At 35.7% G+C, this 16618-nt stretch overlaps 3 protein-coding genes across 3 annotated transcripts in view; all 3 read left to right on the top strand.

Moving 5' to 3' along the window:
* Positions 1-557: 557 nt before the first annotated feature.
* LOC125060782 (glyceraldehyde-3-phosphate dehydrogenase 1-like) lies at positions 558-2439 on the top strand. The gene is made up of 2 exons (XM_047665849.1): positions 558-682; positions 1217-2439. The coding sequence occupies exon 2, from the start codon at positions 1222-1224 to the stop codon at positions 2218-2220; it is 999 nt and encodes a 332-aa protein (XP_047521805.1). The 5' UTR covers positions 558-682; positions 1217-1221; the 3' UTR covers positions 2221-2439.
* Positions 2440-4697: 2258 nt separating this feature from the next.
* On the top strand, positions 4698-10775 carry LOC125060786 (ralBP1-associated Eps domain-containing protein 1). The gene is made up of 5 exons (XM_047665852.1): positions 4698-5043; positions 5114-5524; positions 5997-6153; positions 6680-6845; positions 8174-10775. Exons 1-5 carry the CDS (start codon positions 4894-4896, stop codon positions 9405-9407), a joined length of 2118 nt encoding a protein of 705 aa, XP_047521808.1. The 5' UTR covers positions 4698-4893; the 3' UTR covers positions 9408-10775.
* Positions 10776-11240: 465 nt separating this feature from the next.
* Positions 11241-16618, top strand: part of LOC125060906 (frizzled-4) — a 34843-nt gene continuing 29465 nt past the window's right edge. The window contains exon 1 of the mRNA XM_047666022.1: positions 11241-12312. Within this exon, the coding sequence (XP_047521978.1) occupies positions 11417-12312 (896 nt within the window). The 5' untranslated portion in view covers positions 11241-11416. The remainder of the gene's footprint in view (positions 12313-16618) is intronic.

Raw genomic sequence — 16618 nt, forward strand, 5'->3', positions numbered from 1 at the left:
ATTAATACTACAAAAAAAGTAAGTTAGAATTTTAAATGTTTGTTATTAAACTGTAAGTTATATCAGCCGTTAGGCATTCAAGTGGTTTTGATTGATCACGTGATCAAAGCACTGCGAGTACCTTACCTCGAAAACGCCAGTGCTCGCAGTAGAAGTATAGCGGGGATTTGTGACGTCATATATTTCCTAGGACGCTGCGGCTGTATACTGCAGTCCATAGCGGAACAAATTTTTGAACAGTGGGAGCACTATACAGTACTCGCAGTGTATATCGGAACATACCCTATATTTATAATGTGCTCTTCAATCTTTAGTTGACGCGAGTTGGCAGTTTTCACAGATACAGTTTTATTCTGGGAAATTTCTTTCTTACCCAATATTAGGGTAGTTATTCTTAACTTTATGATAACATGGCAGAACAGAATAATAATGAAATGTATATCATAAATTTGTGGTAAAGCTCTACAATAGTGCTGACATAGAATAGCATTAATTAATGTTAATTTTTAACTTAAAAAGGATTTTACAAACATTCTATGCTAGATTTTATTTTACAGGTTAGTAACACTGGTCCGCCCTTTATCTGACATTTCCAATAAGAACATTTATTTTCTTCACATTTCAAGTCACCATCTTGTGAAGGACGTACGGCTTGTGATTCGTTAATTATTCCAAGAACTTGGTAAGTCGACATTATACGCTTTTTTAATTATTCGTGTATATTTGTTATTTAATTATCATAATTTATGATGAATTAAAGATTTTACTGTATATTCTTCGGTTTAGATGTTTGCGTCATAATTACACGTAGGTCGTAGAAAAGAAAAAACGCGTAAAATTATGTAAATACAACTATTATCCAGTGAACTCTTCTGGCAGCGAAACTTTTAGAGTACCTAATTAGTTACTAATAAGAATTTAGTCAATAACTTGGATGATTTCTACTCAAAGGTTTGACCTTAACGTGACCTCTACAAGCCGGTATAATGTTCTCGAGCTCGATACATAATCATAACTAGAACTTTGATATAAATTGTCTTGAATTTGTAGGCTATTGTTGTAAACTAGCTCGACTAAAGGGTCATTACCAAGGTCAATCGTAACAAATGAATTAAATTATAGCTATTTTTCGGCCATTATAAAAATCTTATTTATATAAGTAGGTATTTTATTTTTATTATTAGTTCATTACGATCAACATGATTTTTGTTTTCAGCAAACATGTCGAAAATCGGTATCAACGGATTTGGACGTATTGGACGTCTGGTGCTCCGTGCTTCAGTGGAAAAGGGAGCCAAGGTTGTTGCTATCAATGACCCCTTCATTGGTTTGGATTACATGGTCTACCTTTTCAAGTACGACTCCACTCATGGACGTTTTAAGGGCACAGTTGAGGCTGCTGATGGATGCCTAGTAGTTAACGGAAACAAGATTGCTGTCTTCTCTGAGAGAGACCCTAAAGCTATTCCCTGGGGAAAGGCTGGAGCTGAATATGTTGTTGAGTCCACTGGTGTGTTTACCACCATTGATAAGGCATCTGCTCACATTGAAGGTGGAGCCAAGAAGGTCATCATCTCTGCTCCTAGTGCTGATGCCCCCATGTTTGTAGTAGGTGTAAACCATGAAACCTACGATCCATCCTTCAAAGTCATCTCTAATGCTTCCTGCACAACTAACTGTCTTGCTCCTCTTGCTAAAGTTATCCATGATAACTTTGAAATTGTTGAGGGTCTTATGACCACAGTTCATGCTACTACAGCTACCCAAAAGACAGTTGATGGCCCTTCAGGAAAATTGTGGCGTGATGGTCGTGGTGCTCAACAAAACATTATTCCAGCTGCTACTGGCGCAGCTAAGGCTGTCGGCAAAGTAATCCCTGCTCTTAATGGCAAACTCACTGGAATGGCATTCCGGGTTCCAGTTCCCAATGTCTCTGTTGTTGATTTGACTGTCCGCCTAGGCAAGCCTGCTAGCTATGATGCCATTAAGCAAAAGGTTAAGGAGGCATCTGAAGGACCCCTCAAGGGAATTCTTGGTTACACTGAGGACCAAGTTGTATCAACTGACTTTGTTGGTGATACTCACTCTTCAATCTTTGATGCTGCTGCCGGTATCTCTCTAAATGACAACTTTGTTAAACTTATCAGCTGGTATGACAATGAATATGGTTACTCCAGCCGTGTCATTGACCTTATCAAGTACATCCAAACCAGAGATTAAATTGCCCCAATAGAGTTGAATGTTATATTGTGATTGTAATGTCGAGATTACCGACCCTTATTTTTAAGTTTTAAGTATAGCTGTGTATTTATCTAAATTATTATGCTACTTTGACAGTAGTGTGCACTATGTATGTGTAATTTTGAATTCTGTTTAACATTCTGTGTATAGGATCTTCGCTGTTGAATCAAAAATAAAGTCAAATTATGTGTAAAAGTATTTTATTTTTTCTTTCTGTGCTATTAAAGAGCTGAATAGCTATTTTAACACAAACTTTGGGGAAATGTGGACATGTTAAAACATTTTATCATCCATATGGCCCTCAAGATATGTTCACAAGTGATCTGCCTTCTGTGCCTGACAGATATATGGGTCTCATACATGATACATGCCTGTTTCCTAAATATAGCACACAAAACTAAAATCTATAGGTGTACAGTCGTGCTCAAACGCATCCTCATACCTTTTGTCTTACGCATAGCACTTTCAGATGAAAGTAGTATGCGTAAAGGTGCGCTTACACGAGGGCAATAATTGCTCGGCGAGACGAATGGACCGATCTGGAGCAATTAATGGAGCAATTTCAATAAATTGCAATAAATTATTTCGGCGATATTGCTTCTAATTGCTCCAGATATTTCATATCGCTCAATGTCGCAGATACGAATTGACGAATATCCAATGGACTTGGAAATTCCTAGCAATTTTTGTATATGTCTCATTCGCACTTGTTTGTTTTGCGGCTTGCCGTCTTGCTTCCGCGGGGAGAGCGAGAGGTCTAAATAATAATAATTTATAATTACTTTATTCAAAAGTAATTCAAAGTCTGTTCGTGACATTCTAGTAAAGTTTTTGAATTATATATCATCTAATTCTTTACATAATGAAAATTTTGTCCTCTTTGCCAAAAACGATCGCACCCAGATGCGCCTATTCCTTATCTTTCTTTTTTGTTTTTGATTAATGATAAAAAAAGCGCTACAAGCCGCCGCAGCAAGAACAATGTCGTCCATAGCGAGCGAAAACTGAAATGCTCGTGTATGACAGTATTGCCTAGTTGATGAAGTTGTGCCATATCGCTCAATATTGTATTGCGCAGTATTGATGCTTGTTGCCGTTGCCGTAAATTGCTTGATGTAGTCGTGACGTCATAATTGACGAGTATTGACTGGAATTGAGCAATTTTAGTTGCCCGTGTAAGCGCACCTTAAGACCATAATAAGAATAACTAGGCACACTGCTCATTCAATCTTAGTACAGTAAGTACATATTTGTATTGATTGAATAATGTTTAATATTTTATGGTGGCTGTACACACTCGGCGAGAGCCTCTCGCCGAGAGTCTCGACCGAGAGGACCGAGAGAAGAGCGCAGCCTGTACACACTCGTTACGTTATTTGTATTTAAAACACCGTTAATAATGGACGTGGAAACCGCTGCTGCTGTTTGTCTTTGTGCAATAAGTTATTATAATTTTCTTCACGTTTACCATAAAAAATAAAATTACGAAGCCATGGCGAAGAAGAAGATGGTGGATGGTTACTATGCACCGCAACAGAAATAGGTAATTAGGTTCATAAAGTTACGTCCACGGTACGTAGCCATGAGTGAATCTCGCTTTTTCTTTAGTTCCTCAATTGGGGTATCCATCGGCCGGCTTATTCGCATCCAAGCATCATGTAGAGATGTTTATTTTTGTGTCCTACATCCTTCGGATTCCATAACAACGATTCCCTTTGGTAACACTCCAAAAACTCTAATTCGCGTTCGTTAGACCACATTGTGCGATACGTCCTGTCACAACCACAGTCATCGAGCAAGTGATTGAACGAGTGTGTACAGGTCGCTCTCGTTTTACTCGCGAGACCCTTTGACTCGTGCGCAAAAAACCGACAGGCGACCGAGAGAGGCGAGACCGACTGCGAGGAAGCGAGGCGAGACGAGAGCTCTACTGTACACTCTCGCCCTCGGCCTGTCTCGGGGTGTCTCGCCGAGTGTGTACAGCTACCATTATATATATTTCGATTAAAAATTCAAAAATCTGTTTACCACAGCAAAAAATTTAAACATTTCGCTAAGTGTATGGAAACAATAATAAAATTATAGGGTGGTCCTTGTACAATTGTGATAATAAGTTTTTATCTAGAAGTAAATAACTAAAGTGTAGCAGTTCCAACTACCAAGGAGAGAGAGTGTGAGCGCCACCATTTAGGTGTGTGGCCGATTTAGATGGCAACCATACTTGCGTACTTTCCACTGTAGGATTTCAATGAAATCATTTCAAACTGACTAAAAGGCTGCATACAATCGTTTTCTTTTGCAAGATTCTTATATACTTACACATATTATACAAAATTAAAACATATTTTTGAAATATTTCATAATACGTTTTTAATAAATAATATCTATTTTATTTTTCTTTATCTGTTATCAATGACAGACAATGAAAGCATACAATTGTCATAATTCGGGATTTGTCAATCATCAGTGTCAACAAAATAAATTCGTCTGAATTCTGCTGCTTCGTGTAAAATTGTGAAAATAAAGTTCAAATGGCGTTTATTTTGCAATAACTATGTTTTACAATGATAGATAATGGTTTTTCGTGTTTTATCGTTGAAATACAAAGTATCTTCTAAGTGTACTGAAACAAAACTTTAATAATCTTTAATAATGGAGGATCTCAATTTGACAGAGACTGAGATGAGATATTTTGGTGATTTGTTTTTATGTTGCGACGAGGAGTCCAACGGGAAAATCCCAATCCTTAAAGCGACAGAACTTTTTAGGTCATCTAACATACCAAATGATGTTCTCAAGCAGGTTAGTAACAGCGATTCTTAAGTATTTGCTACGCAAAAACTTTTTTGTAATTAATATACATTTATTTCAGATTATGGATTTAAGTGTATCGCCTAATAATAGTTCGTCTCTAAATCATATGAACAGAAAGCAATTTTATTCGGCCTTAAAACTTATAGCAGCTCATCAATCAAATATAGTATTAAAACCAGAGATTTTAATAACACCTTTGGATCTCCCCCTTCCAAGGTTTACATGGGCCTTAAACTCGGATGCAAATTCAGATTTAATACAGTTATCCAATTCTCCTAAAGAGCAGCATATATCAAAGAGAGAGCGAACCTTTGTAGAAAGGACTCTAGGTGCTTATGAGCCAATAAGAGTTTCATCAAATTTATCAGATAGCGACATTCCTCAAACGCTGTCACATGATACTGCTGAAGTACTAAGTACAGACTCGGAGATAGAATCTGAAACAATGTCACAAAGTGGTTCTATTGGGGTAAGTTGTTGTTTGATTAGTAATTAGGTTGAAAGGTAATAAGTTTTTGGTTATGTTTAAATAAAAAATATACATCATTATGTTTTTAATTATTATCAGAAAATTTTAATAGGTTAGTAGTCATAGTTATCTTATCTAAAACTTATGTTTACCATTTTGATAAGTAATTGAGTTAAAAAGTATTAACTTATTACCTTTGATAAATACAGTAAAAGATTTAGCTTATTCTCTAAATAAAGGTTTTGGAAAACAGATTAAAAAGAGTCAATTTAAAAAACTGCTGACTGCCACATATAGAACTCTATCGTGTTCTAGAATAAGGACAATCTACTGGAATACCTACTGATATTTTAAATATATTTGATTTCATCTAATTTTAGTTAATTAATCTTTGGCAAAACTTTTTTAATCACCTTTGTAACATGATTGGGATATTATAAAATAAATTTACATATATTTTTAAATACTATAGAGGAGAGGTAAAACGGGGTCTCCATGGAGTACAGCTAGTGAAAGTCCTACTCCAACCAACAGTGTAGCTGAAAGGGTCCACCCAGTGTGGGAACACAGTGCAACTGGGCGTGGTGTATGGCCTACAAATACTGCGGAGGAACATACTAGGCTTCTAGGTATTTGCCTTTTAAAAACTATAATATTTTGTTAATAGGTCTACATTGATTTATGAAATTCATTACTAAGCTAAAGTTAATAGCATTAATAGCAATAGTTGTTGATACCAGAACCAATTTTTTCATAATTCTTTCTATTAGTTAATAAAAAATGGATGGTCAGCTGCATAGATATACATATTTTATCAACAGTTTGTATAAATTATTGAGCAGGAATTACAGGAAGATGTTTTATATACATACTTCAAGATTTTAGTTTTATTTATGTGAAGTACAGTTGAATTGTTACAATTCTGTTCTGTTTGGTTCAAATAAATGGTATAAATAAAAGCAACAACAAAACTTAAACAAACTTATAATAACTTGACAAAACTTAACAAAAATTAAACAATAAACTTAACTTAGACTTAACTAATTGTTCTGTTTATTTAAATATGTAATGAGGTTTCACCACTCTTACCAGTACCCTCTTTTAAAACAGTTAGGCTTTTGATCAACATATATTTAACTTAATTATGTTTTATAGGCACAGAAGAGGATTCCTCTGACCGTCACTCCTCAGAGGAGGATGGGGAAGGCGAGGCAAGTGGTGATGACGTATTTGCGATAAGTCCTGCGCAGGCGTCGCATTATGCGTCACAGTTTGCGCAGCTACGACCTGAACGCGGCTTGCTGTCGGGACCTACTGCTAGGTACGTGTCCGATATTTATCAATTTTTCAAATATGTAAAATAATTACTTATGGTCTAAGATCCCGCTGCAGGATTGGTGCGCTCATCGACTATTTGTTTAAAACCAAATTTTTATGTTTATTTATAATTAAGAGAATATATATTTACTAGGGTGCCTATCAAAATTTGGCCGCCAGTATTTTTAATTAAATTATTTTTAATTGATTTTTGGAAAAAAATTTCGTTCATTTATTTTTTAAATAAAATAACGTCTACATCACGGTAATTAATATGAAGATTCTAAAAAAATCACGGGTGCCGTTGCGCACATGGCCGCACCTCTTTGCAGCCAGGTGTAAACAGGTATGATTTCGATAAATTTATTCGTTTATAACCTATTTTTATTAATTATATGTCAAATTGAAGCTAATTTTTTTCTATTAATTATCATATAAAGTTGCTTAATTAAATCTGGCCGCAGATAAGGGCTACTGGCTGTTAAAGATAATAAATATTTAAGGTAGAGTGAAAGAGAGTTAGCGCGTAACATCATTTGTCAGACGAGGACCGCGATTGTCGGCTGTGCGACGCTTTTAAGCCATTGCGCATGCGTCGAACGTTAGTGTTCTCAACCACCGGGGAGTAATAGAGACGACTTATAATAAATATGTACTCCAAAAAATATGTAATTTTTTTCAAAATGACAAATTTAAAATAAACGTATAAATTTATCGAAATCATACCTGTTTACACCTGGCTGCAAAGAGGTGGGGCCATGTGCGCAACGGCACCCGTGATTTTTTAGAATCTTCATATTAATTACCGTGATGTAGACGTTATTTTATTTAAAAAATAAATGAACGAAATTTTTTACCAAAAATCAATTAAAAATAATGGCGGCCAAATTTTGATAGGCACCCTAGTAAATATATATTCTCTTAATTATAAATAAACATAAAAATTTGGTTTTAAACAAATAGTCGATGAGCCCACCAATCCTGCAGCGGGATCTCGTACTATTAAATACAATTGAAGACACAAATTGTATTAGTAAAATGGTTATAGTTGGTAAGTTATCAGTTATTGTATTCAGTTATCTTAAGAGTTCGGTGTATTCTATTTATGTATTTATGTCAACAATATATATATAGATATCCAGATATAATGTCTATTTTGATGATAGCGTCAGTGATAGTTACTGAGTGTCATTAAGTTTTAATATTTCCTGTACATAAATAAAAACTAAATTACAAATTCCAGCTATTAAAGCTGCAGACAGAAGGGAGCAAATAAAGAAGTAATGTTATTAATTAAAATTACTATATACTTATTAATATTAAACATTCCAGAATGTTTTTCGAAAAGTCACGGCTGTCGGTTCCAGATTTACGAAAGATCTGGCAACTCGCTGATATCACCAAAGATGGAATGTTGACTCTTGAGGAGTTTAGTATTGCCATGCATCTCATAATTTTAAGGAGGAACAATATCCCAGTGCCAGATGTTTTGCCACCACGCCTCGTACCAAAAGTTGACTCACATTTCTCGCAACAATCGGTTACAACAGATCTGGTTGACCTGGGTGCTGATATGTTTAACTCTGGCACCTCTGCTGATTTCAATTTTGCAAAACCAGAAGTCAACGATCCATATGAAAGTAAACCAAAAAAATCAGAAGAGAGACAACCTTCCCTTTCACCAAAACCAGAACCTCAAGTGAACAATAAGGAATGGACCAAGTTCGTCGACTCGCCCACGTTCAGTGTTTCTAGTCCCGGCCCTAAACCTGTCAACTTTGACTTTCAAAAGTCCGCATTAGAGAGAGATCCAAAGATCTATCACCCCGTCGCATTAAGAGTGACTCCGGAAGCGAATACAATTCCACACGAAGATTTACGGTCGAGCACTTCCCCGCGAAGGGACGATATATCTCACGCCTTCGAACTCTCGAGTCCCAAACGAAATTCCAACGATCAATCGAATGGTAGCGAAATCAAGTCCATCCAGCGTCCTCAACCGAAGAAACCAGTGAAAAGTGTTGGTGTCTTGCCTCCTCCACCCGCCAGAGAGTCATCCGTTCACGCAGAAGATGGTCCGCAGTCGTTACAATATGCGCCTAAGAAGGATCCACCTCCTCCACCGCCACCAAGACCTATCAGAAACCATACACGTTCCAGTTCTCTGGATTTAAACCGGTTCAAAAGTGCCGCGCCCCCTCCGCAGCCGCCCCCTCGAATGTCCCCTTCGGCAACGACACCCACCCGTCGCTTAGTGAATCAGAAAAGTGAGGAACCCAGTTTTCCCCCCGACGCCTTCAGTAAGAGTGAAGAACCCAGCTTTCCTCCTGATGCTTTCGGGGAAACGTACGGCTACGAAGCGCCAAAAATGCACGGCGCGTTTGAAGTGTATCGGAAACCGTCGCGAGAATCGTCGTGTGAGACGGATCCGGATGTGAAATCTTTGCAGGAGCAAAATGCTGTTTTGCACCGTGTTTGTAGGGCTTTGTGCGCGGAACTAGCGGATGTGCAGAGAGAAAGAGAGGCTCTGCGGGTCCAACTTGACGCACACTCGACCCCCGTCTAGTCACAGCGGGCTTTGTAATCTATGGTCTAGCTTCCTAATCACTTAAAAACCCCCTACTACAACACAAACTATTCTATTGCGACAATAAAATAAGAATTTTGAAACTTTTATGAAAATCTTTGTTCGATACTTCTATTTTATTTCTATCTATTATTTCTAAATGCTGGATCATAGATTATTTGCCTATAAATTTTACTACCCTTTGTCTGTAAATAGACATATTCCACTATAATCGTTTAATTAATCTAAGTAATCTCATATTCTTTTGTTTTTATTCATATGAATTTTATTTGACTACAAATATTAGCTTTTTTAAATATAATCATTGCTTATTGGTTCTCAGTGAATTTGAAATAATACAATGTTTAATTAATCAATTTGCCGTCCTTCACAGATTACAGAAAGAGCAAGATGTGTTGGTTTTGTTCAAAATAAAAATTAAATTCTTTGAGAGCTAACTCATGTTCTTTGAATTTGGGATATGTTTAAGATCAACATATGTTTTTTTTAAATCGTTAAATGAGGCTACATGTCAGCAAGCACTTTTTAATATTTACTTAACCTTTTAAATGTTTGTATATTGTTAGCAATTACAATTTTAGTATTGCATAAAAGTGAAAAATAGAGTCCCCTCTATAGATGTATTGGTTTGATAAAATCTACCTCAAAATTTTAAATTAAAAATCCTTGAGCGAATGCTATGCCAAAGTAGAAAATTTAACAACATAGTAAACAAATTGAATAAAATACAATATTATGTATGTCAATATTTGTTACATGATATGTTTGTTAATGAAGCATTTATTTTGAAATTTGATTTCATAGTACAACAAATTTTCATTATGGGTAAGTAGAATCGCTTGCATTCCTTTTTATAAACGCTTTGTGAAAATTAAAAAAAAATCTAAAAAATATTAGATTTCGCATGTGAATGTTGTATATTAAATGTTGTATATGGTTGGACTCAGGAAGGCTAAAAATGTGATGTGTTTTACACAAGATTGTTTTAAGTAGATAGATAATATATTTTGTTGTCTGGAATTTTGAAAATTTTGAGCTGGCAACACTGAGCTATCTTGCGATTGGTAGCACATAAGTATAGCATAGTGTAAGTGTGAAAATGCGTTGTATAATATATTAAAATAAAAAATATTTATCATTTATTTTAATGTACGCCCTTCGTGTAAATACTATAATTTTTCCGAATGCATTTTCGGTATCTCGAAGCTTTATATCACACAAATCTATATTTCGGTCCAATTTTTTGTAATCTTCACCACTATTAACCTATTTATGTTTCGTATAATGTATACAGTAATGCATATTATAGTAGTTAAACTATGTATAATAAAATTATTTAAAAATATATATTTTTTTGTTTTTATCTAAGTCTAAACGGTAATATTACGTTTTTTTATGTTAATTAGAAAAATATTTATACCATATTCTTTGATAGTTTTTGAATATATGTAATTAGTGTAAAATAAGAAATGAATTTCAATTTATTAAAAAAGAATTACTATTTATTTCGAAAGCTTAAAGGAAACATAGTTTTCGTAGATATGCCAGTATATAATCGTATGTAAATATTAGAATAAGGAACATGAATGTACGATAATATTTTAACGCGATATACCAATTAATGACAATTAAACTACATAGTGTGAAAGTCTCGGGATAGGAAGTTAAAGTCTGTTAATGAGGCTTGAAATCCTAAAGTTCCTTCAATATCATCGTGCATACCTGCGTGGCTGCCACTTGCCCGAACTTTTTTATTTGTAACTGAACCCCTCCCGCACTCCACCTACGACGGCCGACCGGCGATCGCTATTTGCGCCTTGTGATTTGTCAGCGGTCTACAGTGCGGTTGGTTGCGGCGCGCGGCGCTTCATAACGTCAACAGACTCTTTGAGTAGTGCACGTGAGCCCAACTTTAGTCCGCGTGCGCGAAGTTTTATACGATGCATTGAAAGATTTTTTTGTTTTGTGGTGTGATCTGTATAAAAACAATGTTTAAGTACATAATTCTTCTCACTCTCGCTATGAACGCTGCCTCCGAGGCCTCTGTGCGGATATGTGAACCGATAAAAGTGGCTATGTGCAAGAACATTGGATACAATCAGACTGGAATGCCTAACTTAGCAAGACATACACTTCAAGCAGATGCCGATGTGACTCTGCAGACGTTCAGCCCTCTCGTACAATATGGTTGTTCATCTCAGTTACATCTGTTTTTGTGCTCCGTTTACGTTCCAATGTGTACGGATAAAGTCGCTCTTCCAATCGGGCCGTGTAGAGGACTGTGTGAAAGCGTATACTCAAGGTGTTATCCGGTGCTGAGAGGGTTCGGTTTCCCGTGGCCAGCTGAGCTTGACTGTTCTCTATTTCCAGTGGAAAATAATCATGAGCACATGTGTATGGAAGGGCCTGGAGAAAGGACTCCAGTAGGAACAGTACCTCTCGATACGAATAGTGCTAGTAGGAGCGCATGTAGGAGATTAATAAAACCTAATAACTGGATTTGGGTTAGGGGAACGGGACGATGTGCCCAGTTTTGTGACGCTGAAGTGTTGTGGGAAGCTGGGGAGAGGAAGGCTGCCGAAGTGTGGCTTGCTACATGGGCTGCGTTGAGTTTTGTGTGTTCCTTGGCGGCAGTGGTGGCTCAGTTAGCGTGTGGGGATCGAGGAGGCTCTGGAGAGAGAGCCTTGGTATTGGTCGCCCTCTGCAGGTGTGCTGCGGCAGCCGGTTGGGGAGTAAGAGCAGCGGCCGGTCGAACAGCAGCGGGCTGCGCTAAGGATTCCACCTCACCAACCCGAATGCTGCTTGCTCATGACGGCTTGGCAAACCCCAACTGCGCTGTTGTATTCATGCTTCTATATTATTTTGGATTGGCTGCATCTGTATGGTAAGTTTTTGGCTTATGCTTATGTCCTAGTTTTTTATTAGTTTTTCGATTTATTGCGTGTGATTTTGTCAAGTAATATATAGTCACTAATATTCAAACCATGAATAAAACTAAGTTAAATTCTCTATACCCAAAACGTTGACACAATTGACACAACTTTCTACTAATAACTATTTGTATACAATCTGAAACATAGTAAAACCTAAAAAAATTGCAAACATTGCAACCTTTAGAAATTAGTGACAATAGATTTGCAAACACCTTGTAACAAAAAACATCCGAAGCCGTACCTGATATTTTATAACGCATCCCAACTTTTGTCACCAAGGTATTTCCAATCTTTTGTACTTTGTCACTTTTGTCAAAAGAATGCGTGGTATTAAAAGTTGACTTATTAACAAAAACGAGAATTTGTTTGGGATGAATGCCAACCTTATAAATTGTTCCTTAGCATCTCAATAGCGCATGGGCCAAACACATTTCCCTATCCTATAGATAGACCTAATTAGTTTTGAAAGCAAACCTTCTGTGAATAAAAAACATTTTACCTGAAAAAAAAATTCAACCTTGAATCAACTCGAGTATATGGTTATATATTATGTGCTTATGTTTAACTTATCTATAGAAGAATTATAGACTATTTTCCGTTTTACCCACGAATACTTCAGTACAACAAAAACGGTTTTAAATGCAATGTAGTTTTCTGGTTTTGTGAAATAAAAACCGCACATTACTAACCAAACCGCTTCTATGAAATAGGTGATTTATGACCAACTATATTTTACGGCAAAAGGAATGTAAATAAGCGATGTTCAATAAATCATAATGTTGATGTGTATGCATTAGTCTAAACTGAAATGTGGGCCGCGCATCATAACACTTTAAAATAGAATTGTTTTCAGAGAAATCCTAGCTGTTTCGCTTCTTTTTACTACCACAAAAGATGCGGGCTTTCTTCGTTCATATATTATATTTCCTATTTATTATCGTTATACCTTTGAAAGCTGCTTATTCATTTTCATAATCTCCTTCACTCTTTGTTTAATCTTGAACAAATATATTTAATATTTTGCACTCCTTTCAAAATTCTCTCTCCAAACTTGCTTGCCTGGAGTAAATTGCTTTTAAGTTATAAGTTGCATTAAGGATAAGATCACGTCACGATCAAGTAAATCAAGACTTAGCGCTAAGTACCAATTTACGTATATGAAAAACGCATTGGATTTGACAAGCGGGAGATTACTCCCAAAACTCAAAGTATTTGCGCTAAGTCTCAGAAAGTTTTAGTGCGTTCTATGTTTATTATTAATTAGAATCTATATGTTCCCAGCTATTTCACTAGCGTTAATTTTATTGCAATATAATATATAGCTCTCCTCGACTAATAGACTAACACAAAAACAAATAAATTCGGACATTTCAATTAAACAAACTCTTCTTATTTATTTAATACTAAGTATTAAATAAATTGCAATCAAAAGCATCGTTATTAAAAAGAGTGACGGAGAGTTTATTGCCAGTTCTTCTCTTCCGTTCTACGCCCTTGATTTGAGAACTGGCAGTAAATGTAAAATTAGAAGCATTTCATATATACTTTTTTTTTGACGTTCATACATTCGTTTCTGATATGAATAAATGATTTTGAATATTTGAATTTTAAACTATAGTACTTCTATCATGCGCTTACGCAAACATACTTAAGCTAACGTAAATTATTATCAATTCAACATATTTTGTAAAGTATGTAGTTTATTTAACTGGAATGTTTTATAATAAATGGAACATCTATTAAACAGAGTGCGACGTATCTCTAAGAAGTTTTAATGTACATAATGATTATTAATAGATTGTAGAGGTGCATAATCAAGTCAAGTAATGACTTGATAGATATAGCAGTAAAATACTGGCCTATCGGCAAAGATGGAAACTTCTGGAAGGGGTTGGAGGAGACCTTCATCCAAGAGGGGTCCAGGTCCACAGGCGACTGACATATTTAGTTATAAGTAAATACTAACAACATTTGAAATGGAAATTAAGGATTTGGAAAATTTCAAGGCTTTATTATTATTATTAATATGTATAATACTATGTAAAGATATCTGGTACTGTCAGTATCAGAACGTAAATGCATTGCACCCGTTCGGCGCTGGCTCATAATTACAATGAATAATTTTTCATACTGGTATTACTGGCACAGAACACAACATGATATCAGTATGGATAAAGCGTCACTTACATTCCCCAGAATCAGGAGGTGGTTCACAAAGACACAAGAACCAGTCAAGTCAGATTTCTACATATATTATATGACTTTTGACTGAAATTTACGGGGAATCTCGAGGATCGATACGCTGCCAAAGGACAAGCGATGATTTTTTGCTCTCCTCATTCCCCTCACAAAGCTTCTTGCTTCGCACTTTGTGAGTCAAATTTGTTTCAACGGGTAATATTTGGATCTTGCCATACTTGCAAGTATTTTATTGATACCCAGAATGGCGGACATACGTAATTGAAAATTTCTTTTTGGATTTGATACGAAACAAGGCGTTTCCGTGTAATCAGTTATGTTATATAAAGTATTTCCCCGTGACGATAAACTCCCAAAATTTAATTTGAAACTATGAAAAGTTAGTAGTATATTCAAAATATATGTTAGAAGTTGTTGACTATTGTATACTTCACCACACGTCATAAGCAAGTCACTAAATCGCCGATTAACCCTAAGAACTCTACGGGCGCGTTCAGTCTCGTCTCTGAATCTTGAGCTAAATACTTTTTAGCAATATTATAAGAAACAAAAGCAAAAATAATAATCCCGTTAAAGTTTTAAAACGTATTGTAGTTATAAATAAATCCATAAAATACAGTTACACTAAATCAATGTCGCGTATGTAGAAATATCCAATTAATATTGTCATCGTCGAACATAACCGAAATATCGTAAAACCGTCCATTTATTTTCTAGAGCCAGAATTCTTCTAAACGACTCGTTATGATAATTTCACGTAGATTTATGTGCTCGGCATTCTTTGATACGATATCTGATGGGCCTCGACAGATATTAATGTTTCGTGTTGATAGTTACGCACCTATCTTTAAGTTTTAAAACTGTTTGTGATAATATTTAAATTAAAAACTTCGACATATCATTAATGGACTAGGTACGCTTGCAGTGGTTTCTTCGTGGACTTGTTATTCTTAATTTGCAAGAAATATACTATGCTACTTTATATTAATTAGCGTAAAAGATATATTGCAAATATTATATAATGCATATATGCCCAATAGGCCTAAAATACCTAATTCAATTTTCGTTGAAGCACTTATAATACATCTTTTCTAAAGTAAATAATTAAAAATGTCGTGAGTAGAACGAGTTTGAAGTTCGACACACTCCACCAACCGTTCATCAATTACATGTAGTTATCGCATTTTATTGACACTTCAAAAGGGACCGGTTTAATTGTTTACAGCGCGCGCCCTTGTTTAGCAGTTAGAACAATTTTATATTACTTCTAACTAGAGTCTAAAATATTGTAAAAGAGGTTGATTTATTACTGTATTCTTGTTTTATCAGGGGCAAGGGACAGACACTTTATACAGACAAGATAGACAAGTTGAGCAGTCTTTTGTGTCTGACAAACGAGGTTGATTTCTTGATCAAACCCAAGCCAAACAAGATTCAGATATTCAGTAACGATACTTAGCGCGAACTATGTCTTATGCCAAAATCCAATACTTTTTTGACGTGTACTTAGTGCTAAGTCTCGTTTGTAATGTTTACCTTTAACTAAGTATAACTCCTATGTATCAAACTTACCCTAATAATTTCGATTATCACGATGTTTTCCCTCCGTGAACGAATAATTAATTATTACGCATACAAAGATTCATTTGTGCACATGGGTTCGAATGCACCTTATAGTTGTGAACAAAACTACTAGGAACTCGAATATTATAGTAATAACAGACGAGCACGGAACTAGTTAACGGCGCAGGCGCATGTTGTGGTTGCTGTAATGAGTGGTGAAATTGGTTATCTGTGTGATGGGACGTGCGTCGGCGTGCCTAGTTCATGAACAGGAAAAGATTATTATTAATTTTTATAAGGTAAATTATTTTGTGAGCTATATTAAAAATAAAGGTTTAAAAAATAAATCAATGGCGCTACAAAATTTTTAGGTCTGGGCCTCAGATTTCTGTATCTGTTTCATGATAAATTTTTTTCTAATGTTAATCTAATAGGCAATTAGGTGATCGGCCTCTTGTACCTGACACACACCGACTTTTTGGGTCTAAGGCAAGG

The sequence above is a fragment of the Pieris napi genome, chromosome 22, assembly GCF_905475465.1.
Source record: "Pieris napi chromosome 22, ilPieNapi1.2, whole genome shotgun sequence".
NCBI classification, from domain to species: Eukaryota; Metazoa; Arthropoda; class Insecta; order Lepidoptera; family Pieridae; genus Pieris; species Pieris napi.

What these genes read in the sequence shown, in the direction of transcription:
- LOC125060786 (XM_047665852.1), top strand. Translation starts at nt 4,894, where the DNA reads ATGGAGGATCTCAATTTGACAGAGACTGAGATGAGATATTTTGGTGAT. An exon ending in CACAAAGTGGTTCTATTGGG is followed by an intron (nt 5,525 to 5,996) that starts GTAAGTTGTTGT and finishes TAAATACTATAG; the next exon opens with AGGAGAGGTAAAACGGGGTC. An exon ending in CTGTCGGGACCTACTGCTAG is followed by an intron (nt 6,846 to 8,173) that starts GTACGTGTCCGA and finishes TAAACATTCCAG; the next exon opens with AATGTTTTTCGAAAAGTCAC.
- LOC125060782 (XM_047665849.1), top strand. Translation starts at nt 1,222, where the DNA reads ATGTCGAAAATCGGTATCAACGGATTTGGACGTATTGGACGTCTGGTG.